A 24,439-nucleotide genomic window follows, 5' to 3' on the forward strand; every position below is an offset into this window, starting at 1 on the left:
GGTGAGAAGTGGGGGCTCTGGCCCGGCTATTCAGTGATGAGGCTGTGGAATGAGCGCTGGGCACAGCGCCCGAGTCAGACTGCGGAAACGTTCCTTGCTGCCTTCCTTCTGAGAATAGCCGGGGACTGCCTGGACCTGAAGGGGTCCTGCGTGTCTGAACTTACCTCCGGCCTCATGCTTGACCTGTGCTGACTCAGTGACCTCTTTCCAGGGTGGCTTTGTCCATTACGGTGAAGTGACCAACGATTTCGTCATGCTGAAAGGCTGTGTGGTGGGAACCAAAAAGCGAGTGCTCACTCTCCGCAAGGTGAGGCAGGTCTTTTGGAGGAGGGGAAGAAGGTCGTGAACATGAGCGACCCAGACACAGGCTGAGCTTCGTTAGCGGAGGGGTGTTCAAAGGAAAAGGGGGCTGCTGCTCCTTTAACTTCGTCTTTGAAGTCCTGGGAGGAGGAAATTCCAGTCTGGCCCAGTTAGTTGCTGCTGTACATACTCACATGGGGTGGGGGGCAGCTCCTGGCATGCAGTCTGCCAGACAATGAGCTGCGGGTGCAGGGAGGCAGCCTGGTTTCCACAACAGGCCGATTCGGGTTTTGATCCTGTCCTCGGGCCTGTGAGATAAGTTGGTGCAGGGAAAGGCCTGCCCTTCCTAACCAACCCCCTGCTCTTGGCCCACAGTCCTTGCTGGTACAGACCAAACGGCGGGCCCTTGAAAAGATTGACCTGAAGTTCATCGACACCACCTCCAAGTTTGGCCACGGCCGCTTCCAGACAGTGGAGGAGAAGAAAGCATTCATGGCGAGTACCTCCCTGCCTGCTCTCACGCTGGGGTCGGGGTGGCTCCCGGCTACTGTCACTTGTCCTGTCAATTGCCCATCTAGGGCTGGAGAGGATGGTCCAGAATCTGATCTCATTAGGGTATGGCTTACTCTTACTGATCACTTGTTTTCCTCCATCTCTTACCTTGTTTTCTGTACCTTCCTCCACAGGGACCACTTAAGAAAGACCGAATTGCAAAGGAAGAAGGAGCTTAATGTCAGGAGCAGATTGTGCAGCTGGTGGGGTCTCAATAAAAATTATTTTCTAGTGACATCTGCCTCTGACTTACTTTTCCCAGTCCTGGCTTCTTCCACATGGGCCTGGCACTCCCAGAGGCATGCTGCCCTCAGCCTCACTTGATCTCCTTTGCCCCCGCCACTTGGCTGGCCCCAGTGCCTGGAGCAGACTGGGGGTGGGGGTGGGGCAAAAGCCGAGCCTGGGTCAGCCCCTGAACTTTTGAAGCCACCCTGCAGCTGTGAGCTGTGCAAGATGTTCGTCACCGGGGTGAGGCGGCTGGGGCTCGGCTGTGGAAGTGTTTGCACAGCTTGGGTGGCAGCTGTGGGGATGGGAAGGAGGCAGTGAGGACTTGCTGTTCCCTGATGCTTTTGGTTGCTAATGGGCGTGGCAGGGCAGACCCTGGGTCTGCTCAGTGTACACATAAGTAGGTACTAATCCACGCAGGAGCGGGATCCAGTTAAGGCTTGTTTTGGTTCTTTCGTAAACTGCAGCCCAGTTCTGGCGCTGGGAGAGGACAGATGGAGAGGGGCTGTCATGCAGAAGGGTAGCACTGCACCTGAACTGGGAGGGAAACGCTTGAGTGTTCACCTGCAGGAAGGTGGCTTGTCTCACCCAGCTTCCCTGCATGTGGAGGTTAAATGCCTTATCCAGGCCCACCCAGCTGGGTCAAGGCCTTGGACCCTTTCTGGCTTGCGTCTGCCTGCAGGAGGTGCTTACCCTGTTCTGTGCTGACCAGCATGTTCAGTGGACACTAATGTGTCCAGGATCAGGGACACCAGAATCTATGTTTTTTTTGGTTGCTCCAAGCTCAAAACAGCTAGGCCTCTGATCTCTGACCCTTTGGGGATTGGCGTGGCCTCAGCCCCAGTGCACTTCCTGGCATTCCAGTTATGCAAGATGGCCCTGTTGATTCCCCATTTATTCCCAACCAAGGCTGTTATCCACGTCTGGCCGTGTGGCATGTTATGCCTCAGCAGCCCTACCCAGCTGAGGGCAGAGACCACAGCTGGAGAAGCTCGGACTGCCCTCTGCAGCAGTCTGGCAGCTGGTAAGACCGATCACCTGGCCTCTGGTCCCTCTGATCCTTTAACGAAAAAGTGATAGCCAGGGGCGGACTGAGGTCCCATTATGTGGTGCTGTCTCAAGGATGATTAGAGGTGGCCCAAGTTGTCCCCATTAAGGCTTTAAAATGTAGGTCAAGGTTCAGCGGAGAATGCAGATGTGGGTGCTGAGGAGGAGGTAGGGTGAAGCTTGAAACTTGGAGTGCACTGAGCAGGAATCCTTAGCCTGCCCCCTATTGTCCTTCCAACATCTTTGGAGCTCCTAAACTCTGGGATCGGGGGAGTGGGCCGAAACAGCTGCTTCCGCCCTAATGCAGGGAAGACTACAGTGCCTCCCATAGCGCCATCCAGGCCCCAGAGTCGCTGGAGCTGCACTTTAGGATGCAGCCACCAGGGGGTGGGAGTGGGTGGCACCTGCTGGGCCAGCCCCTCAGCCCTGTAGGAGAGTTGCTGTACAAGTGGCAGAGTCTTCCCCAACCAAGGTCTCAGGTCCCCCACTGCTGCGTGAAACCCACAGCCAGAGCGGGTCGGGGCTTGTCCATGGCAGAGCCAAGCGTGGGGCCTGGGCTCTGCTGCGAGAGTCTGTGTCCAGTCAGGTCCTGAGGAGGACCCTGAGTTGGGCAGGGGGTCCATCTCATTCTCTTGCTCATGCCAGTGGAATCAGCTCCATTCAAGAACTGCGAGCCGCTCTGGACCAGCACGCCTCCGGGTGCTGGGAGCAGCGGCAAACTCAAAGGCCCTAGTTGGGGGTGGGTGGCAGTATAAACACAGGTAATCGAGACAGTTTTAGAAGGGATGAATGCTGTGAAGAAATAAAACAGGCCATGGATAAAGTGATGGGTGGGTGGGGAAGCCTCTTTGAGACCCAAGAGTGTGACGGACCCAATCTGTTGGAGCTCTACAGGGAGAACAATGTAAGCAGAGGGAGCAGCGGGTGCAAAGGCCCGGAGGTAGGAATGAGGCTCTGGGCTCAGATTCTGGGGAGGCAGCTCCCCAGGGGAAGGTCTGTGAGGCAGGACTGGATCACCCCTGCCTCCCTGGCCAAGGCCTGGCATACAGTAGGTGCTCAGTAGATGTTACTCCCCGTGTCTCTGGGACTTGCCAATGCTTGCGCATGTGTCTGGGTGTCCAGATGAGGGTGCTCAGGCTTCTCTGAGGGCCTGCGGTCGGTGGGGCAGCTGTCTCCTGCAGTCTGTGCCTGTGCGTGTCACTGAGCGTGCATCTCAGTGCCTGTTGGTGTGTGCTTCCTGTCACCAGAACCCCCAGACAGGCTTCACTGGAATCCTGTGGTGACAGAACAAGGAGTCTCATTCCATTCCTCCTGATTTAAAAAAAAAAAAAAAACAACAAACCTGCTGGGAATTTCTGAGCAAGTGGAAACAAGGAGGTGGCGGGAGCCGCCATCGCCTTAAAAGGTAGTGACAGCTAGTGACCTCGATGAGCTCACCTGGGGATGGCCTTGGGGGGTTGGGAGTGGGCAGCTGGCTGCCGCCTCATGGGCTCACCCCAAAATGCTCTCTCCTGGATCCTCACTGGCAGCCTTGCCAGCGGGGCCTGAGCGGCTGGGCCTCTGTTCTCCCACCCCCACCCCACGAACCCTCCAGATGCCCGGTCCTGTGCTTCCTTCCCGCAGCCTCACCCTCCTCCCATCATCGGCTCTCTGCGCGCAGCTACTTGTCTGAATCTTTCACGGGTCCCCCGCCCTCCATGTGATGTCTCGCCGTTCATGCTGGCATTCAAGGTCTCCAGCACCATGTCCCCCATTCCCCCACCCCAGGCCCAGACTCCTGGCCTGCTCCCAGGAGCCCAAATACCTTCCCCCGCCCTATCAGCAGCAGGATCAGAAGCTGGGCTGGACCACTGAGAGAAGAGGGGCCTGGCTGAACCCCACTCGAGGCAGAAGAGGAATGCCCATGGGCCTAGGAATTAGGGAAGAGGCACGAAGGAACCTTCCAGGGCCTATTAACGTATCAGAACTCCTAAACTATCAACATCATTACCATGTCCTTGGCATCCATCAGCCCCCTGGATCCGCCTGTGCAATGCTGCCCAGGGCCCAACCTCCCCAGCCCCTGGCCCACAGTGCCCAGCACTCACACTGACTTTGGATGCCTACAGAGGGCAGTGCCCAAGCCGGCAGGTGGTAGTAATTGTGAATATCTTACTCCTATCAGGCACCATGCTAAGTACTTTCTATATATAAACACCTTCGGGATTACTCCTTGAGGCAGTTGCTATTATTAGCCCATTTCACAGGGGAGAAACTGAGGCTTGTAGAGGATGAGCGACTTGCCTGGAGGCACGCAGTGTATAACTGAGCTGGGGTTTCAGCCCGCCTCCCTTCACCCCGACCCTCCCTGTGCTACTAGAGGCCTGTAAAGCACATTTTGGCTCAAGACAGGAGTAGGGTACTCATTTGTTGAGCACCCACTGCGTACCAAGCCTTGTGCTAGACCCTTTCAGAGTTCCTTTATCTAATCCTTACGAACACTATTCCCATTTCTCAGATGAGGAAAGGGGCAGCCCGGAGTCAGAGAATCCTCCCAGGCCCCAGAGCCAGAACCCCCAGACAGGCTTCACTGGAATCTCAGAGGATGCTCTGCCAGGTGTCTTACATGTCGCCTCTCACCGAGTGGTCATAGCAGCCCCGTAAGTCGTGGGTCGTTGCTCCTTTTACCACTCCCGCTTTCACAGGGAGGAAACTGAGGCACAGAGAGGCTCAGCGATGGCTCCTCGGGTCAGACTTTCAGGAGCAGTGAAGCAGGCGTTGCAATCCTGGCTCCTGCGAGGAGGAGGGCCCCCCACTTCCCAGCAGCCACTGCAGATTGCAATCCTGGCTCCAGCGAGGAGGCTCCTGCGGGGAGGAGGGCCCCCCACTTCCCAGCAGCCACTGCAGCCCCCCTCACAGGCTCGCATGGCCCCACCCCGCTTGCTTCATAGGTGGGGCGGCAGGGGACTCCGCCTCAGGGCTGCCAGCAGACAGGTGGGAGTGGGGGAGCCAACCCGAAGCTAACCCCACCCTCCTCGGGCCCTGGCCCCACAGCTGGCTTCCAGGTCACCGGCTTCATGTGACTTTGGAGAAGTGGCGCCTCCGTGCCCCAGCCCCATGCAGCCAGGCAGAGGAAAAGCGCTGTGAGAGAATGCGCTAAAGATAGCCGGCCGCCAACTTCCCCATCCCCGCTGTCCACCGCCTCGTCTCCATGGCTCCTTCCGCAGGCTCCCGCTCCACATCGGGCCACTCCTCGGAGCCTGGTCACCCAGCCCAGCGAGCAACACAGGGACTGAGGCAATGGTCAGGATGTGAAGACCCACCACTCTCCTGGTACCCGGCAGACACAGAAATGTGCCTCTTCTCGCTCATGCAGTCCCCTTGATGGGAGGCAGGAGCATCATCATCACCTCCACTTTATAGACAGTGAGCCCGAGCAGAGGGGACACTGGCTCTCACAGACACACCAGCCCATTCACACACCAAGGCCAGTGGACACACCTCGGCACAACCACACCGTTTTCCATGGTGGCCAAGGCCCTGAACGTGCCAGCATGGCAACACTAAGGCCCATTAAGACATCACGCCGTCACCCAATCGTCGGTGAGTTCATCTCCACCCACGTGGAAGCGTTCACATCCTGAAAGTTGGGGACACTACATCTGGGCCTTTCTTCCAGAGTGGTGGTTGTTAAACCAGCACGCCACCAGCCTTAACCTTTGGGTCTTCTGTTGGTGACTCCCAGTGGCTGAACCCAACTGGAAGCCAAAGATGTTGGGCTGATGCGGTCCCTATAGGTCAGCGGCCTGGGGCACGGAGCAGGGGACGGAAGGGGAGATCGAGGTTCTGGAGGGATAAGCACAGTGATTCAGCACCGTGCCTAACACCTTGCTCTGCCTTCCTGGAGCCTAAGCCCCTTACATAAATAACCAAGGGCAGGCCCTCCCTGCTCCAAAGCTTTCCATGGCTCCTCATTGCACGTTCATTCATTCACATACACAAAACATTTTTAGTTATTTTTATATAATCTTTTTTAGGCGAGGCAACCCTTGGTTTGACCTCACAGATGGCAAGGACCTTGTCAGCTTACAATCCCTTATTTTTTTATTTTTTACTCCTACAGCACCTGGTCTTCCTAGGTGGTCTCCCATCCAAGTACTAACCAGGCCCGACCCTGCTTAGCTTCCGAGATCAGACGGGATCGGGCTTGTTCCGGGTGGCATGGCCATAGACCATATTCACAAAACGTTAATTAAGCTCTGACTAAGCATCAGGCACCTTGGTGCGGCATTCAAGGCTCCTCATTTACAAAACATTTATTAAGCTCTGACTATGCATCAGGCACCTTGGTGCGGCATTCAAGGGGTTTGGCCCCAGTCTACCTAACAGCTCATCTCAGGCTGCTGTGCCTCTGCCATGTGGGGCCACCAGCATCATCTTGCCCAGGCCTCCTGGTTGTGCCAAGGTAGCTCCATGTAGTGGAGGAAGAGCCAGCCAGGGCTGAATCCTGGCTTGGTCTTCTCCCAGGGCTGTGACAGCACTCAGGGCCATAGGGAGGATTCAGTGGGACTCCGCCTGGGATGTGTCCAGCCCGGCCTCCGGCCTGAGGCCCACCCTCTCCATCAGTAGATCCTGAGTGTGCGGCAGCCTTATGAGAAGGCAAAATTGCTTCCATTTCACAGATGGCAAAACCAGGGCTGAGATTGGGCAGCTGACTCGCCCAGGTTCGCACAGCGAGCACGTGGCCCTGCCTGGTCCGGCACCCATGGCCCACTAAGCCAGAGGCGGCAGTCAGCAGCCTAAGGTCCAAATCAGCCCCCAGCTATTGGTTTGGCCCTCAGAGTGAGCTCGTTTCACACGCAGGCTTTGAATTTGGGAATTCGAAGCTTTGCTTTTATCTTTAAAAACCTGATCAATAGCACAAACCTGGACACGATGTAGAGGTCCAGTGACCTGAGCATCATTAAAGGAAAGAGAGGTCTCCTTGGCCTGGGGTTCCATTCAGCAGGTGGACGAAGGACCCCCAGCTGCACAGGAACCTCCCAGCAAATGAGAAATTTCCAGAGAAATCCTGGGGCACGACGGATGCCTGTGCCTTTCCTTTGTATGTGTGAAGGCCAGTGGCGATCTGATCTGCCCTCACTGGGTGGCGTACTGGACAGTGACTGGGCTTGGCCTCGGGGTGGCCTGGCCCCCATCCCAGCTGCCCTGAGCACTCAGTGAGTGGGCCTCAGTTTTCTCATCTGAAGCATGGGGACTCAGGGAGGGCTGAATTGGAAAATTTCTAGGGACCTTTCAGCTCTGAGGTTAGGACTCTGAAAGCCAAAGGCCAGTGCAAAGTCAGGAGGTAGGGGAGACACAGAGATAGAGAGACTCTATGTGCTGCAGCAATCAGGGAAGGCTTCCTGAAAGAGGAAGGCTTGAGCCGAGCCGTGAAAGCTGAGCAATGCCCTGCCCGACGCTAACCTGATTAGGAATGGTGGTTCTGGAAGGGTGGGAAAGCACAATTCAGAAGCATGAGTTTGTAGTAGAGAGATTTCAGGTACAGAGGGGAGCAAGCTGAGAGGATTGGGGGGTAGGTTGTGAGAGGTCTTCCCTGAGACCCTCCATTGCACCCCTTCATAAAGGGCCTTACTTCTCCAGACCAGGATGTGGTGGGTGGGGGTGGCGAAGTTGACCTCATGCATCATGCGCCAGGCACCACACCCGGCGTTTGCCCTGCATTGGCTCATTTACTCCTCATCCAGGGGAGGCAGGCACTAAGAGGACCCCCATTTTACAGGATGAATCTGGGCTTGACTCGCAAGCTCCTCTGAGCCCCTTTACCTGGGGGAGTGAAGGAGAGGAAGCCTTTCACAGAAGCGGGAAGCTAAGCATTTCTGCATAGGCTGTTCCTCTGCCTGGAACGCTTTTCCTTTTTTTCTGTGTTGGGAAACCCCACCTTGCTTTTGGCCTTGGCTCCAATGTCATCTCCTCCTGGAAGCCTCCCTGGATCCCACCGGCATCAGAGTCCTCAGATATTCACTCTTCCTGCTCTGTCTGCTTCTCCCTCACCACCCACACCAAGACTGTCACTGCATTATCATTTGTGCTGCTTTTGGCTCTGTGTCTCTTTCCAGCCGGGGGCTGTGTCTGTTCTGGTATTCTTGTGCCCCCTGCACCCAGCACAGTGCCAAGCACATAGTAGGTGTTCAATAACTTTCGGTCGAAAGACCAGTTGACCGAAGGCATGAATAAACAAATAAACGTAAGAATGAATGAAGTGATTTTCCCCAACGCCACGCGCAGATCGTCAGGGTGGAACCTGGGGGGTCCTGCCTTTGGGGCAGTGTCCCCCACTCCCTGGCCTTCTGCACACTCATGTCTAGTCTTCACCCAGCAGCCAGAGCGATCTTGTTAAAACTTAAGTCAGATTGCATTCCTCCAAACGGAGTTTTCCCGTTTTACAAGAGGAAAAGAGTTGTAAGGATGGGTATGTATTTAATACCACTAAAAGGTACACTTAACAGTGATCAAGACGGTGAATTTTATATTATGTGTGTTTTACCACAATGATAAAAAAAATGCATTCTTCCTCTACTCCGAAGCCTGCAGGGCCCCCACCGGAGGCAGAGTTAAAGGCTGGAGTCAGCACACCACAGCGGGCCGGGCACCGCCCCTCACTTCCCTCGCTCGTCCATGGCCACACTGGCCTCCTCTTCTCTCTGTTCCTCTCACAGGGCAGGCTCACCCCCGCCTCGGGGCCTTTGCGCTGGCTCTCCCCTTTCCTGGGATGTCCCTCCTCTGGAAATTGGCCGAGATGCCGCTTTCTCAGCGAGGCCTGTCCTCGCTGCCCTGGTTAGAAGCGCACCCCGCTCCCCCAGCCCTCCCGACGCCCCGCTGGGCTCACCTGCCTCTTTCTCACGGCACCATCAACTATTACAAGTGTAGAATGACCTTATTCCTCACGTGTACCGTCCCTTTCCCACTCTGTTTTGGGTCACCTTTCTTCAGGCTTCCAGAGAAGTTGGGGTGGGAAGGGATGTGGTCTGGAGCGCGTGAGAGACGAGGAGAACACCAAGGCGACAGCGACTTCCTCAAAGCAAATTTAGGAAAAGTTGAAGTGAAAAAGGCTTGGGCAGCGGAGTGCTTCCGGCAGCCGGCCGCCCCGAGGCCGAGGGCGAGCGTCTGCGTCTCTGCGTCTGTGTCTCTCTCTGTGGGGAAGGGCTCTCTCGGGGCCTCAGGGGCTTGAGCTATGGGGTCTCTCACTTCCGGGAGCCCCCAGACTCCCCAAGGCTGTGAGGGTTCCGTGCTTCTGTCTTCCTTTCGCTGGACAGTATGACCTAACGTGGGTCAGGATGTGGGCTCTGGAGCTAGACTTTTAGGGACTCGATCCCAGCTCTGCCATTGACCGACAGTGTAACTCTGAGGAAGCAATTTAGTCACAATGTACCTCAGTCTCATAATCTGAAAAATGGGGACGATCAGACGAGAACCCACTTTCTGTCGTGTTGCCAGGATTTGAAGAGTGAAGGCATGTGAGAGGGGCTGGGACCAGCAGCGGGTCCTCTGGTCCAAGGTCCAGTGTGAGTGAGACGCAGCCCAGCCTCAGGGAGTGGGCACCCAGGCAGAGGCCACCACCTGCGGGGGTTGCAGAGGAGAAGCCCAGTGTGGTCCAGAGGAGGCACGGGCATTGGGCAGGTAACTGCAGCTGAGGCCTCAGGAATGAGGATGCTCTGGCCAGAGGGGAGGGTGGAGGGAAAGGGGCTGCAGGGAGTAAGGCTGTGAAGAAGAGAGGTGGCCTGGCAGGGGCTGCAAGAGGCTGGGTGAGACCCGTGCCCTGTGGGACCCAGGGGTGAGGCTGGAGTGCAGGGTCATCCCCACGGCGTTCCAGACCATGTTGGACTTTGTCCTGGGCAGTGGGGAGCCATGCGAGGTGTGTGAGCAGGGGTGTGGAGGCTTCGGCCCAAGGCTTCTAGTTCCAGGCTGATGGGGAGACACCATAATAATGTGGGCCTGGGAAGATGAGACATTTTGCATAAAATACTTAGAGAACAAGGTCTGAGCCTCAGGGTCATCCCCACGGAGTTCCAGACCATGTTGGACTTTGTCCTGGGCAGTGGGGAGCCATGCGAGGTGTGTGAGCAGGGGTGTGGAGGCTTCGGCCCAAGGCTTCTAGTTCCAGGCTGATGGGGAGACACCATAATAATGTGGGCCTGGGAAGATGAGACATTTTGCATAAAATACTTAGAGAACAAGGTCTGAGTAGTTAGAGCACACTGCATGGTGGAGTAGTAAAGTCTTCAGGGGCTAAGGGGCCCAGGGATGAGGCAGTAATCCATGAAGACTTCCTGGAAGAGGAGGCCCTGGAAATGAATGTTAGCGGAGGTAAAAAGTATGGTATGTTGAAATATGCTGTGTGACTTTGGGCAAACCGCTGCCCTCTCTGGTCTTCGCTGACCCAGGCAGACCCCTCCCCTGTGGCTCTCTCAGCTCTGACATTCTGTGGTCAGGGCTGGGAATCACAGGAATTTGCCAGGGGCAGAATCGGGTTCTTGGTTTAGACAGAGACCCCTCCTGCCTCGGTTTCCCCTCTGCACTGGGCTGAGGGTGAGGCAGGGAGGACAATAATGCTTGATTGTCAAAGACCTTGCACACCTCAGGGGTCAGATGCCAAGGATTATTTCCATTCATAGGAGGGTGGGCCCTTCCTGCCAGGAGAAAATTCCAAGCTCCTGCAGCAGGGGGGTGGGGGGGGATGGTGGGGACCCTGCCAACCTCCGTGACCACATGCCAGCCGCCCAAACCTGTGGCATCAACGGCTTTCTTTCTCTTCTCCTTTCTTGGCAAAGGTAGCCGCCCAGGGCCTGGAAGAGAGGCCCTCACCTCAGAAGTGCCCCCTTCCTTCCCCTCTGCCACCCCACTTTGCTGTTCCAGGCACAGAGAAACTGCCTCGAGGCAGGGGCCACATTGAAGGACCCCCACCAGGCCTGTCTTGTTCTGCTCCTGGACGGCTACAGTCCCGGAAGTATGCAGGGCTCCTGTCCTCTGGGACAAAGGGATTGTTGTCTAAGAATTCTCTGCTTCTAAGAGCCCTTGCTCCCAGAATTCCCCAAATCCATTTCCCTGGTTTTGATCTTTGGTTGCAAGATGCCGCATTTCTGAAAATATTTGGTTCTAAGAGTTCTTGGGCCCGAAATAGGAAATGTTCTAATATTTGATGGTCCTGGCATTGTCTGATTCTAAGAACCCAAGGTTCTAGAATTGTCTAGTTTAAAGGCACTGTGGTTCTGGAAGTTTGGCACTGTGGTTCTGGAAGTTTGGATCCAGTTGTCTGTAATTCCGAGGCCGCACCTTGGGGGCTGGGGGAGGGAGGAGGAGCTGGGGACGGGGTGGTGGCGGGGTGGCTCAGCGGCAGGCCAGGTGCGCTGGCGTGGGCGTTGGCGGCAGCCCCAGCGCTGACAGCTAGGCAGGGGCCGCTGCCTGAGCTCATGGCACCTGGCCCTGACCCAGGACCGGGAGGGGACAGGCCGGGAGGGGAGCCCAGCAGAGGCCAGGCCGAGAGCCTTCCACAAGCTCTGCCACCTTCTTCTCTCCCTGGGACACGCCTCTCCCCTTTTGTCCCCCACTGAACTCACAGTGGCTGAGACTGTTGGCCACACCTAGAGCAACCCCACACTGAACAGGTGGGGACTCCGGACACAGTCAGCGAGGGAGGGGCTTTCCCAGTCTGCCGAGGACAGGGAAAGCCCCTCCCCCAAGACCCTCTCCCCGATCTGCTGCCAGACCAGGCCTCTGTCCGGGGGGTCTCATGTTAACCAGGCCCTCGGACGTCCCTCTTCTTTTCCCCAGACATTCGGTCTCTGGGCGCAGGTCGACCCCGCTTTCCTACTTCTCTCACCCACGACACCCCCCCATCCCAGACCCTTGGCTGGGGAAGAACCAGGAGCTCGGAGTTTGACACCAGGGGGCCTCAGCCTTCCCGTCTGGGCACTGGAAGCAGTGACTTAGCTGCCTTCAGGGCCCTGACTGTGGCCGCTCTGACTGACCGCTTCTTCTGCCCCTCTGGCCCTTCCCCAGGCTCCTCTTGCCCTCCTGGCTTCCGTGAGGAGGGGCTCCTTGCCCCTCCCCGGCCCTGCTTGGCATGCTCCCAGCAAGCTCGTGGGAGCTGGAATTCGGAGCGGTCCCTGGCGTGTGTGTGCGCTGCCTCCCGCCTGCCAGGGCACCTCCCCTGACTTCGGGCCAGGAATTCTTCCCGCTTGCTCCCAACAAGCCCCCAGGGAAGGAGGAGCTGTGGGAAGGGGCAGGGAACATGCTGGATGTCAGGACTGAGTGGGGGGTTGGGAGGGAGCCATAGTCTGCGGACACCCAAGGCAAGACAGGCTGGTGGGGGCAGAGGAGGGGTGGAGGGTGAGTTCTGACCACATCCCCCAGCCCTTGTCTTCGATCCCATCATGCGTGCAGACTATGACAGTTTTAGAGTCCTTTGCTGCCCTTCTATGGATTCATTCATTGATTCAAGTACTTATTGAGCACCTACTATGTGCTGGGCATTGCATAAGGTGTTGATGATACAGCCAGGAGTGGAGCAGAGAGAAACCCTGAACACGTGGGGCTTACGTTCTGTGTGAGGACAGATGATAAACACAGACACGGTCTGGGAGATCAATACAGAGAGAGATTTGTGCTAGGACATCGATCGAACAGGTGCCGGGGGCAGAGAGTGGCTGGGGGTGGCTTCCGCAGGTCAGGAAGGGCCTCTTGGAGGAAACGCCTGAGGAGGAGACATAAATGATGAGAAAGAGGTGACATATGATGGTGGGGCAAGTTGTGCGGGCCAGGGAGTATGGTAGAGGCTGAAAAGGGCCTGGAGGGTCCTTGGGAGAGGGTAAACCGGGAAGGGCAGGGAGGAGAGGGGGGAAGGGCAGGGAGTCGGGGGAGGTGGCTCAGAGGTGGTGCAGGGGGAGGGGGACTTTGTCTCATTCTGTTTGACATCATTGGTCCTTTAAGTCGAGAAAGGATTTTCTGGCTGCTGGGTGGAGAATGGACTGTGAGGGTGGCAGGGCAGAAGCTGGGAGGGGGTGAGGGGGCAGCTGCAATGGTCCAGGCGAGACAGGATGGACGCTAGAACCAGGTGGTGGCCATGGAGGGGGTGCAAGTGGTCAGATTCTGGTACTGCTTTAGAGGGAGAACTTTGCCGATGAATTAGATGTGGGCAGAGCTGGTTAACAACTGGTTCTTTGGGGGGCAGATCTCTGATTTGTAGCAACTGCCAATTTTCGTGTAAAGATACCGACCATGGTCAGTTTCAAGCTACTAATGTGAAGTTCCTGAGCGATGGACACAGGTCATCATATAGCATCTCCACGCCGGGGGGCAGATCTCTGATTTGCAGCAACTGCCAATTTCCGTGTAAAGATACCGACCATGGTCAGTTTCAAGCTCCTAATGTGATGTTCCTGAGCTCGGAGTGGGCGATGGACACAGGTCATCATATAGCATCTCCACGCTACAGAGACAATGGACGTCAGTGACCTTGTGAGCATCGATAACAGAAAATGTCGTAAAAAGTTAGGAAGTGATGAGTTTTGAATATTTATTTACTTGCAAATTTAAATGTTTAATTTTAAATGATAACTGTTTAAACGCCGGCTTGCAAAATTCGGGAACGTTTAATAACGTAACGGCTGAGGGGTCCAGCTCCCGCACGCCACTGGCTGCGGGAGCTCAGGGTCAGGGATGTGGGCAGCGGGTGGACAGTGCAAGGAGATGGGGTTGTGTGAGGGGGACTGAGTCGCCCTCGCCCACTACGAGTCCTGGGGGCGTGGACCACCTGGCCTCTGGGCTCCTCTTCAGCGCAGACCCTTTTCTCTTCCATTCTTCATGCCTCTCCTACTACCCCAAAGGGGTGGTGGGGAGGGTGGCCCTCGGCCGGGCACGATGTCCCAGGGAACACGCTGGAGTGCAGAGCACTGTGCTCGGAGACGGGAGGGTGGGGTCTCTTTCTGGATCTGCCCCTCACTTGCTAGGCACTTTGGGGAGAGGCACTGTCCTCTCCAGGCCTCTGTTTTCCTGTCTGTAAAGTGGGGCACTTGGACCAGAGGGGATAGGAGCCCGGATGGCTTCACCTCTGGTTTCCAAAACACCTGAGAGCCGGTCATCTCCCAGGGCCTTTGGCTACTGATGGGTGATGTAGTTCCAGCCGTCCACCCGCCCCCGCTCCAGCTGGTCCTCCAGCTGTGCTGTCTAGAGCAGTCTGGCTTGCCAGTGACGGAGCTACTGGGGAGACAGTGACTTCAGGTGGGGTTACCCTGCCCCAGGCTCCTCAGGCCCAGCACCAACCCTGCTTCCTACGGGGAGCCTTCACGGGTTATTCTGCTACTGCGAACACCTCCCAGCTCACCCAGACCCTCGCTGTGGGCGATATCCTCATTTGGGTGTGCGTTGAGTCTCCCCAAGCTGCCCTGGTGCACCCAGAAGGCAGGGCAGGGATCTCAGGCCGGAGCAAGAGGACCTGGCTCAACCTTAACCAGCTGCGTGACCTTGGGCAAGTCACCCTCCCTTGCTGTGCCTCAACTCCTCTCCTGAAATAGGGGTCAGTTTCCAAAGCCATCCTTTAGGTGTCTCCCAGCAGAAAGCGGGCAGGAGACCTGACCCGGAGCAGGTGACCCTGAATCTGTGGCCACGAGAGATGGTGCCCTGATAGTTTAGATAATTCGCATACCCCGCTTCCCTCGTGGCTTCAACGTCATCAACGAGCTGAGTTGTCCGACGTCCATCTTCAGCCCGAGTCCCGTGCCCGGCCGCCTGCTTCACCACCCACGGCCCGAAACAGAACCCTGGATCCCCGCAACCTGCTCCAGCCTGGCTGTCCGCAGCTCGATAAATGGCACCACTGCCCACCTAGTTGCTTAAGCTGTAACCCCTCCGTCACCAAGAACAAAAAGCCAGGGCATGAAAGGAGCACACATGTGGCTCCGTGTCTGTGAAGGTCAAGAACAGACAGAACGGGAAGATGGTTCCTCGGGGGCAGGGGCTGGGGACTGACCACAGGGCGCACGAGGGAGCTTCTGGGAGGGGGAAATGATCTGTGTCTTGATCTTGGAGCTGGTTTTATGGGTGTGTTGAGCTAAAAAAAATTGAATCAGTCTAGATTCTTCTCTTTCTTCTCTCCCCTCATCTACTTCATACAGCAGGAGGTAAAAATCCCAACTCTCACACAACTTCTGTCCTGGCAGGGGTGGGGCGGGGGTGGGTGGGCAAGAAAAACAAGTAAATATGTCATAAATCAGAGGTCAGGACAAACAGGGTCAGGGAGGCGAGCCCCAAAGGACTTGAGGGAACAGGCCATGAGGCTCTCAGGTGTCCTAGGGAGGGACAGCACACCAAGGAGGGAAATGAGGAAACATGGCCTGATAAATACTGTAGTGGGTCAGAAGAGGTCACCGTGAGTGCCAAGGAAAAACAGAAACCAGGGAAGGGCAATTGGAAGGGCACTTGTCATTTCAGTGGTTGATATTGGGAATTGATATATTTGGGCATTGATACTTTAGTCCCTGGTTTTATTGCCTATCGAGCACTTCTCTGACCCAATTTGAGTCTATCATTTTCTCTCAAACAGGGTCCTCCCTCACACCCCAGCCCCAAGCTGTGCCTCACCTGGCTTGTGGGCTCCTGGTATGTACCCCTTCTGTGGTACACAAGTGATGGACGAGTGAATCGACTTGGACAGACCGGCCTGCCTTTGTAGACAGGGCGCCCATCTTCCGGCGACGTGTGGTTTGGACGCCACTTGCCCTTGGATGCTCTCAGCACCGCCCACCACGCCTGCTCCACGCCCCGCTGTTCCTGCAGGAGCTGAAGGGCGTGGGCCGGATCTCATCTCAGTTGCTTCCTTGCTGGGTGGCCTTGGCAAGCTCCTTCCCTCGCTGAATTGGCTTCCTGGGCTGTAAAATGGGGATGTTACACATGGGCAGGGGACATCAAGGACCAGCACAGACCTGGCCCTTTGGGTACAGAGGTTGGAAGAGGAGTTCTTAGGGAAGAGTAATTAATTGAAGGGCCCTGGGATTTGGATTTCGGACTGTGTGGCTTGGGACAAGTCACCTCCCCTCTCTGATTCTTGCTTGGTTCCAAGATAAATGGCACAGCTGCCCTTAGGGGCTGGGGACCAGGACAGGGGTGCTTCAGCTTGTGGAGACCCACCTGAGATGGGTGTGGGGCGGTATCAGACGCTGGAGGCATTGGCGGCTCAAAGTGTCTGGGGCAGACAATGCGCGCTGTGTTCAGGGGCACAGGGCGGGGCGACGGGGTGGCACGGTGGCACCCCAGAAGGAATGTGCTGGCCTGTCTGGAAATGCGAGCACGCGGCTCCCCTCATGGCCCACTGCCCCACGGTGGGCTCCCTTGATGGCCGCAGCCATCCTGTCACACGCGGTTGAGAGCCTGGAATGGCCAAAGGGAGCAGAGGCCGAGGGAGGAGCTGGCAGCCTGGGAGTTCCCGGGTCCCTGACCCCGCTAGCTTGAACAACCTCTCTGGGCCTTGGAAAAATGATGAAGCGGGGGGTGGGCATGGGGCTTCCCTATGCCACTGACTTGCTGGGTGACCTTGGGCAAGTCTCTGCCTCCCAGCCTCAGTTTCCCCTTCTGCAGTCTCTGATCACTCTATAGGGGTTTCCTTGGGTTAAAACATCTCTCCTGGCTCAGTCACCTCCCTCACTCAGCCTCATGCTCCCCTCTATGAAGTAGGGACACAGGTTTGTCTTAGTCACCACTTTGTCCCCTGGGCCCAGCACAAAGCCTGGCCATTCGTGGCTGTGCTCAGTAAACATTTGCTGAATAAAGGCATTTTTATTATTATTCAGATTATTTTCTGCTTGCCACCCTCAGGTCCTTTCTTGGTCCTTTTTATCCTGTGGCTGCTGCGAGGCTCTGGCAGATGCGAGGGCAGGAGGAGGGGCGGGTTATTCCTCTCTGCTTTCTCCTTGGTCCCGGCTGCAGCAATCAGGTCCTGTCCTCGTCTGCAGCTCCTCTGCGTGCGGCCTTCTCCCCGCCTCCCCTCTCGCTGGCTTTCAGGACCCTCAGCCCCTCTGTGCCACTTAGCTCAGGGGATGGTCATCGGCACCCCCCACTCCCCACCTCGATGCCTCTCTCCAGGTTCTTCACACCCCACCTGCCCACAGCTCAGAGCCGTCCCTAACCCAAGATTTCTTCTTCCATGGCCCCTGGTGCCTGTTTCCTGCCGGGCGCTGACACGTGCCCCTGGCCAGGTAGCTTTCATGACCCCCATTTCACAGATAAGAAAACTGAGGCCCAGAGAGGTGCTCTGAAGGGTGCCAGGCCTGGCAGCGGGAGTCCCCAGATTTGAACCCATGTCTCTGTTACCCCCGTGTCTGGGGCCTTTGGTCCTGGGCAACCCTTGCGTTTTAGCTTTCCCGATGGTCACAGCACTAAGAGCTTAGAATGCTCAGGTGGAATGCCCAGCAAGTAATAACAATAATCACAGTCACGTTCCCACTCTCTCCCGCTCCGGCAAAGCCCCGGGCCCTGGGCCAACAGCTCGTTCCAGGCTTCCTTCCACTCCCCTCTGTGGCAGGGGCTGTGAGGAAGGGAGAGGCTGGGTGGGCAGGCGAGGGGCCTGCAGTCCCCGGCAGGCGAGCGGAGGGCTGGGAGCTACCAGGGCTGTTCTCCATCCATCGGGAGGGCTGTCTCCATCCCGCAGCCAGGGGAGCAGACAGCCCCTTCCTGGGGAACTCCCTGGCCAGGGAGCCCAGGGACCAGACAGGCTCCCAAACTCTCGAGGTGACCTGGGCCTCTGGATGACTTCACGGGCCTTTCCCACTCATGAGTCACCTGCACCTCACTCACTGACCCCTTGGGCACCTTTGGAGGGTGGGAAGGCGGCCTGCAGGGCTGGCAGGCAGGGTTGGGCTTTGTTACCTAACGGTGCAGGGAGAGGTGGGGAAGGGAGGCCGGGGTGCCGCTGCTGGTGTGCTGGGCGAGGGGGCACCCCGGCCCCTCTCCAAGCCTTAGGGACCACATCGCCTCCTCTGGGGGCTTCATCTAGAATGTTCCCCCTTTATTCCAGCTGGGGACTGTGGATGTGATTGCACCCCGGTGAAGGACTACGTCCCTGTCTGTCTCTCCCCCACCCTGCCTCAGCACAGGTGTGAATCAGCCCAGGTAAGGAAGCTGACTCACCCTCCCCACCTGGCCCTGGAGAAAGGGCTGCTTTCCCTTCCCTGCACATTGGAATCAAACTTGAATTTGACGGTTACTCTCAGAAGAGAGTGATTCTGCCATGGGGGGGACACAATGCCAGGACTTAGGGTGTCAGGTCTCTCTAGGAGGAAGTCATGAGCACCTCCTCAGCTCCAGGCCCATGGCCTCCACTTGGCAGACATTATCTCAGAGAATCTCAAACCAGCCTGTCAGTGCCCTTGATTGCAGATGAGGGAATAGAGGCTAAGAGGGGGCATGACCCGCCCAGAGCCACATTGCCTGGGTATGTGCCTATGGACGGAGGTCTGACCAAGCCCTTGGTCCTTGGAAAGTCCTTGGTCCTTGTCCTTGGAAGGACTTTCTTGCCCCGTCTTATACCCCAGCCTCCCAACCCCCCACTGTGAGTTCGGCCCCCTTTCCTTAGAGACCAGGGGAGGCTGGATGGGGCAGAGGCAGCCCTCTTCACAATCCCACCGGGTCACCAGGGAAGGGGCGAGCTCCTCCTCCGTGCCCCCATCATGGGTAAGCCTGTCCCCCACCAACCTGCTGTCGTTAATCTTTAAACAGCCTGATGATTAATTAATTACCAAGAGCTGGGGGCCTCGGTTGAGTGCTCCAGGTGTCTGTGGCTAGGGCACCCTCTGTGCCCAGCCTCTGTTACTTGGGGTCTGTTTGAACCCACAGGGCATTCTGGGAGCTTTGTGTCCTTGGTCAGCACCACTGACTGGACAGGATGGGCCCGGTCTGAGCCTCAGTTTCCCTTACCCATTCACTTTTCTGCTTGCCTCCTGGGGTAAACGAGGAAGAATAAATCTTGAGTGGAAACTGGGGGCTGTAGCCAGCGGAGGTGGGGAAGGTCCGGGGACAGGGTTCTTGCTGAGAAGGAATAGGACAGGGCAAGCGGCTCCTAATGCAGGAGGTGACCTTGGCCAAGTCCTTTCTTCACTTTCGGCCTTGGTTTCCCCATCTGTGAACTGAGGGGTTGGAATCAGTGAGTGCTCAGGACGCTGGGAGGCCTCTAATGGGTGAGTGGGTCATTGGTGCCACACAGACCCTCCCTTTGGTCCCCACCATGCCTCAGGGTGCTCAGCTCACAACCCCAGAGAGGCGCTGGGCTGTGAATGTCAGCTGGTCATCTCCAGTCAAAGGGAAGACTTGTAACCTGGAGGTCAGAGGACCCCAGGCGACTTCTAGGGCAGGCGTGGGAGAAACGTCGGCCTTGCCCATGATGCCCATTCTCACCTTACCAGCGAGGGGACTGGGCTCCCAGAAAACCCGAGATACTGATCCTGGGAGACGAAGAGTCTTTGAAGACGTCTAGTCTTCTGTGACTTTAGAATTTTTAAAAGTCGAAATGAAATGACACCAGGAAAACCTAACTCCATAAGCACCCTGTCATTGTTAGAAGGCGTGTTTGCCTTCTTACTTTGTAAGGGTTGAATAGTGTCCCCTCAAAATTCAGGTCTGCCCAGAACCTCAGAATGTGACTTTGTTTGGCATAAAAGTTTCGCAGATGTAGTTAGAGTGAGGATCTCAAAACACGATCAAACTGGAATCGGGTGGGTCCGAAATCCAGCGTGAGTGTCCTCATGAAGGAAAAGGGAGATATGGAAACAGAGACACAGGAAAAGCGATGAGAGACAGAGGCAGCGACGAGCCGACCAGCCGACCACAAGCCAAGGACGCCAGGACTCAGCAGGAGCCAAAGGAGGCAGGACGGCTCCTCCCCCAGAGCCTTCAGCGGGAGTGCGGCCCTGCTGGCCACCCGATTTCAGACTTCGGCCTCCAGAATGGTGACAATAAATGTCAAGTCCCCCAGTTTGTGGTCGTTTGTTACAGCCGCCACGGGAAACCGCACACCCTGATCCCAGGGCCCTGCGCAATCTGTTGTCTGCTCTCCGTCCACGTGTGACCACACTTAAACGGGCGCACAGCCCACGCAACGTTCTGGAGATGGCTTTCGCCCCCGCACTTGCGTATCTAGGAAAAGGCTCTGGGTTGTCGCTCCTACAGCCGACCTCGTCCTTTCCAGTGGCAGCAGAGTCAGTGGTGTCACCACCATCCCATCCCTTGTTTAATGAGCCTGTGTTGACGGACAGGTGGAAGTGTCTGTCGATAGACAGGCGGAAGTTTCCGACTTTTCTCGATGATGCACAGTGCCCCAGAGAACGCCTCGGCACCTCTCTTTTGTACACGTTTATTGATCTCTGGAGCCTGGGAGACTCCTTAGAGTGAGCATGACTGGGTCAAAGGGTCAGCTCCTTCACAGTTCAATTGGTTTGGTCAAATTGAGTCAGAAGGAATTGGAAACTTAGATCCTTGAGAAGAGGGAAGCATGGAAATGGATGTTTGGATTGGTTAGTGTTGGATACTTCCAACCCCAGAATCATGAAAATTTAGGACACGGGGAGAGGGGCCTTGGAAAGAACATCTATGCTGTGGTCTCACTGGGGGGACCCAAGGGGGACCACTTGCAAACACTGCCTGAGTCTCTGCCTCCCTGGGGTGGGCAAGGAGGAAGCAGAGGAGATAGGACTTGGGGGCTGGGGCCCTAGGGGTTTGAGGGAGCTCTGGCAAAGGGCGAGGCACCTCCCCAGCCTGGGCATCCAGCTCCTCTGCCCCACGAGGCTGCCCCTTCCCAGCCGAGGTGCCAGGCTAGCTGGGCCTCTGTAGCCACACACCCAGTGGCCCCCTTGTGTGTGGCACGGAAGAAGATGGGGATGTGCACTCACCCACTCATTCGCAGGTGCCCCCTGGTCCAGCCCGGCTGTGGAGTCCTGTGACATATCGCCGACCCGCCTATGGTCATTGACAACAGATCAGGGGTGATCAAGACTGGCTTCCCAGGGGACCAGATTCCCAAATACTGTTTCCCAAACTTCATTGGGCCCCGAGCACGTGTGCGTGAAGCTTGGAGCCCTGGAGGGGGACCTCTTCATCAGACTGGGGGCTGCTGGCCCCGTGCCACCCCATGGAGCACAACGTGGTGTGGAATTGGAATGACATGTGGCAGTACGTCTACTCCAAGGACCAGCCGCAGACCTTCTCCGAGGAGGATCCTGTGCTTCTAAGGGAAGCCCCGCTCAACCTGAGTAAGACCCGGGAGAAGGGAGCAGGGGGTTCTTTGAGACCCTCAACGTGCCAGCCCTGTTTATCCCCATGAAGTCCATGCTCAGCCCGTATGCAAAGGAACGCACAACAGGAGTGGTTTGAGACTCGGCAGATGGGGTCATCCGTGCTGTCCCCACCTACGAGGGCTTTGCCATGCCACGGTCCATCACATAGGTGGACGTTGCCAGCCGTGATGTCTCCTGCTGACTCTGCTGCTGCTGTACCAGGAAGACTTGACATTCACAGCTCAGCTGAGTTTGAGGTTGTCCAAACCATCAGAGAGAGAGCCCGCTGCCCCGTCCATCAACCTGCAGAAGGATGAGGCTCTGGAGACGGAGAAGATGCGGTATGCCCTGGCCGGATGACAGTACACTCCACGTGGGGCCAGCGCGAGTCAGGGCCCCAGGCTGCTGTTCCGGCAGGACCTGGTAAGGGACGGGAGCAAGGGGTTCCACGAGGTGCTGGCCTTTGCCACCCACAAGTCCAACCTGGACCTCTGTGGCCGCTGTTCCCCAACATCGTGCTTTCGAGCGGCTCGTTGCTGCTCAGGCTCCGTGACCGATCACTCCGTGAAGTGCAGAGGCTTGCCCCAAAGGACCCCGACCTCCCCCTCCAAGATATGTTCAATAATTTAACATAGGTGCCCGAAGAAAACTTTTTTATAAATCATTATAGTAACAATTCTGGCCAAGCCCCGCACCACCACCAAAAAATGGGAATGGAAGCGGCAGGGTAGAGTTACTCGCTCTAGGACTGATCTGCTACCCCCGCTGGAGGTCTGGAATCGGGCAAGGCGGGGGTCTCTGGGCTAGACAGTGGTTGCCTGCCTTGGGGCTTTTTTAGAACACATTGCACCCCCTAATTAATCGACACTCCTCTTACTGAAGGTGGGGCGGGTCTATGTCCCCTACTCTTGAATCTGGCTCTGTGGATGCTTGAGTAACATGGACGTGATGGAGGGTCAGAGCTTAGACCCGGGCCGGGAAAGCCGCAGCCTCCATGTCCATCTCTGAGGATGTTTGCTCTTGGAACTCAGCCACGACGCTGTGAGGAAGCCCCACAGCCCCCTGGAAAGGCCACGTAGAGAAGGACAGAGGCCCCAGCTCTCACCCCGACAAGCTTATGGGTCATCTACTCCCCAGGTGAGTTGCCCTAGCTGATGCCACCTAGAGCAACGAAGTGCCTTCCCGCCTCAGCTCTGCTAAACTTGCAGACCTGTGAGCGAAACAAAAGCCCACTCTTGTTTCAAGCCACTACATTTTGGGATCCTTTGTTATAGAACAATAGAACACTGGACACCCCCATGACCAACAAAGTCACTACCAGTGCCTGAACATGGGCTTTGGGGTCAGTCCCACCAGCTGTGTGCTAAGACCTCTCTCAGCCTCAGTTTCTTCGTCTGCAAATCGTGATGGTACTTGCCCCATAAGGTGCTGAGAGGATGAAATGAAATGATGCATGGAGGGGGCAGGGCGTAGTGTGAGTGCTTGGTAAATGCTGTTTATAACTGTTGACTGTTACTGTTGTTGTTTTCATAGGCATTAGAAAATTCAGGAGCCTCCTCCTCCAGGAAGCCTTCCCTGAGCACCCCAGGCTGAGCTGCCACCTCCTCTGTGCACCTACAGCCCTCTGTTCTGCCCACTGCCAGGACATGGGTCCCACTGTGTGATGGTCTTGGTCTGTTTCTAGCCACTGGGCTGGGAGCTCCATAAAGTCATCATCAAAGGGCAACAAGTGGTCGGAATGCCCAGAGTGAGAACAAGATATGTGTGCACGCAGGTGCCCTGGGAGTGCTTGCGCAGCTAAGCGACCCTCAGCTAGCCTGAGCACCCCAAGTGTGCACTTGGGCGGGCCTGGGGTGCAGACCTCTGTGTGTTTTGGTGGGGAAGGGCAACAATTGGTCAGAATGCCCAAAGTGAGATATGTGTGCACGCAGGTGCCCTGGGAGTGCTTACGCAGCTAAGCGACCCTCAGCCAGCCTGAGCACCCCAAGTGTGCACTTGGGTGGGCCTGGGGTGCAGACCTCTGTGTGTTTTGGTGGGCCCTTACGAGGTGCGTGTGCGCATGTCTGTGTACACGTGAGTGAGTACCTGTACGCATGTCTGTGGATACGTGTGGGAGTGTCTCTGCCTGTGCTTGTGTGTGGGTGCACAGCTGTGTATACGCCTCCATGTGTGGATATGTTCACACATGGGTGCTCACGTATTTGCATGAGTGCTGTGTGCATGGTATGTTCATGCATGTGCAGGCTCTTGCCCAGGCTCTTGCCCAGGGGCAGGCTGCAGCAGAGAAGAGGCTCCTTGGAGCAGCTGCTACATCCAGGTCCCACTAGTTTTCATTTGGAAACTAAAAATAGCCATGCCCAGCCCTGTCTCAGAGGGCAGGGGGCTGATGGGCAGGCCCGCAGGGCATCCTAGCCAAGCTGGTGACCTCCCTCTTGGGCCACTGCCCTGCTTGCCCATCCCTGCCTTGGGCTCCCATGAGCTCATGCAAGCTCTGCTCAGCCAGAACAGGGAGTGGGTGGGGAGTGCTGAGGCCTTGCCCACGTCCAGGCAGCTGGGCACAAGCAAGGCCTGATAAGGTCAAGCATGGAGTGGGGTCTGGCCCCGCCCTCCAGCCAGGGCCAGCCATGCGGACATGAGTCAGCCCCTGGGGGCATCGGGCAGCCCAGGCCTGACCACTGGTTGGTGGCAGGGAAGGCCTGGGGCTGGGGTGGGTGTGCCTTTCTGGGCAGAGCAGGAACCGGCCAGGAGGAATCACCTGCTGGCAATGGCCAAGACCTGACCTCATTCTCCACCTTGAGGATCCCCACCTCCACTTCTGCCCAGAAAGCCCCTCTTGAAGCCCCCTGAGGGCTTCCTGCCCTGGTCTGGCCATACCTTTGGCCTCTGGAGGGCTGATGCCCACCCCGCAGAAGGCATTCCCCAGTTTAGCTGTACGGTCCCCGGGGTTCCCTAAGCCCCTCACTCAGGAAGTCTTCGATGACCCCTTGACTGGCCTGGGTACCCTCTGACCCCCTCAATCC

General features: G+C 56.8%; 1 protein-coding gene, 2 non-coding genes and 1 pseudogene across 3 annotated transcripts in view; 3 read left to right on the forward strand and 1 right to left on the reverse strand.

The window, feature by feature from the left end:
• The window catches only part of RPL3 (ribosomal protein L3), a 6,880-nt gene extending 5,793 nt beyond the window's left edge, over positions 1–1,087 (forward strand). The window contains exons 8-10 of the mRNA XM_006917404.3: positions 212–307; positions 676–795; positions 987–1,087. Of these exons, the coding sequence (XP_006917466.1) occupies positions 212–307; positions 676–795; positions 987–1,031 (261 nt within the window). The 3' untranslated portion in view covers positions 1,032–1,087. The remainder of the gene's footprint in view (positions 1–211; positions 308–675; positions 796–986) is intronic.
• Positions 26–119, forward strand: LOC112484251. The gene has a single exon (XR_003047968.1). It is a non-coding gene; the product is annotated as a small nucleolar RNA U83B (small nucleolar RNA).
• Positions 1,088–6,217: 5,130 nt separating the features above from the next.
• On the reverse strand, positions 6,218–6,336 carry LOC112484255. Its single transcript, XR_003047972.1, has one exon. It is a non-coding gene; the product is annotated as a 5S ribosomal RNA (ribosomal RNA).
• A 14,750-nt stretch (positions 6,337–21,086) lies between these two features.
• Positions 21,087–22,054, forward strand: LOC102883321 (annotated as a pseudogene).
• The last annotated feature ends 2,385 nt before the right edge of the window (positions 22,055–24,439 follow it).

This window comes from Pteropus alecto, unplaced genomic scaffold (genome assembly GCF_000325575.1).
Source record: "Pteropus alecto unplaced genomic scaffold, ASM32557v1 scaffold157, whole genome shotgun sequence".
Classification (NCBI taxonomy): Eukaryota; Metazoa; Chordata; class Mammalia; order Chiroptera; family Pteropodidae; genus Pteropus; species Pteropus alecto.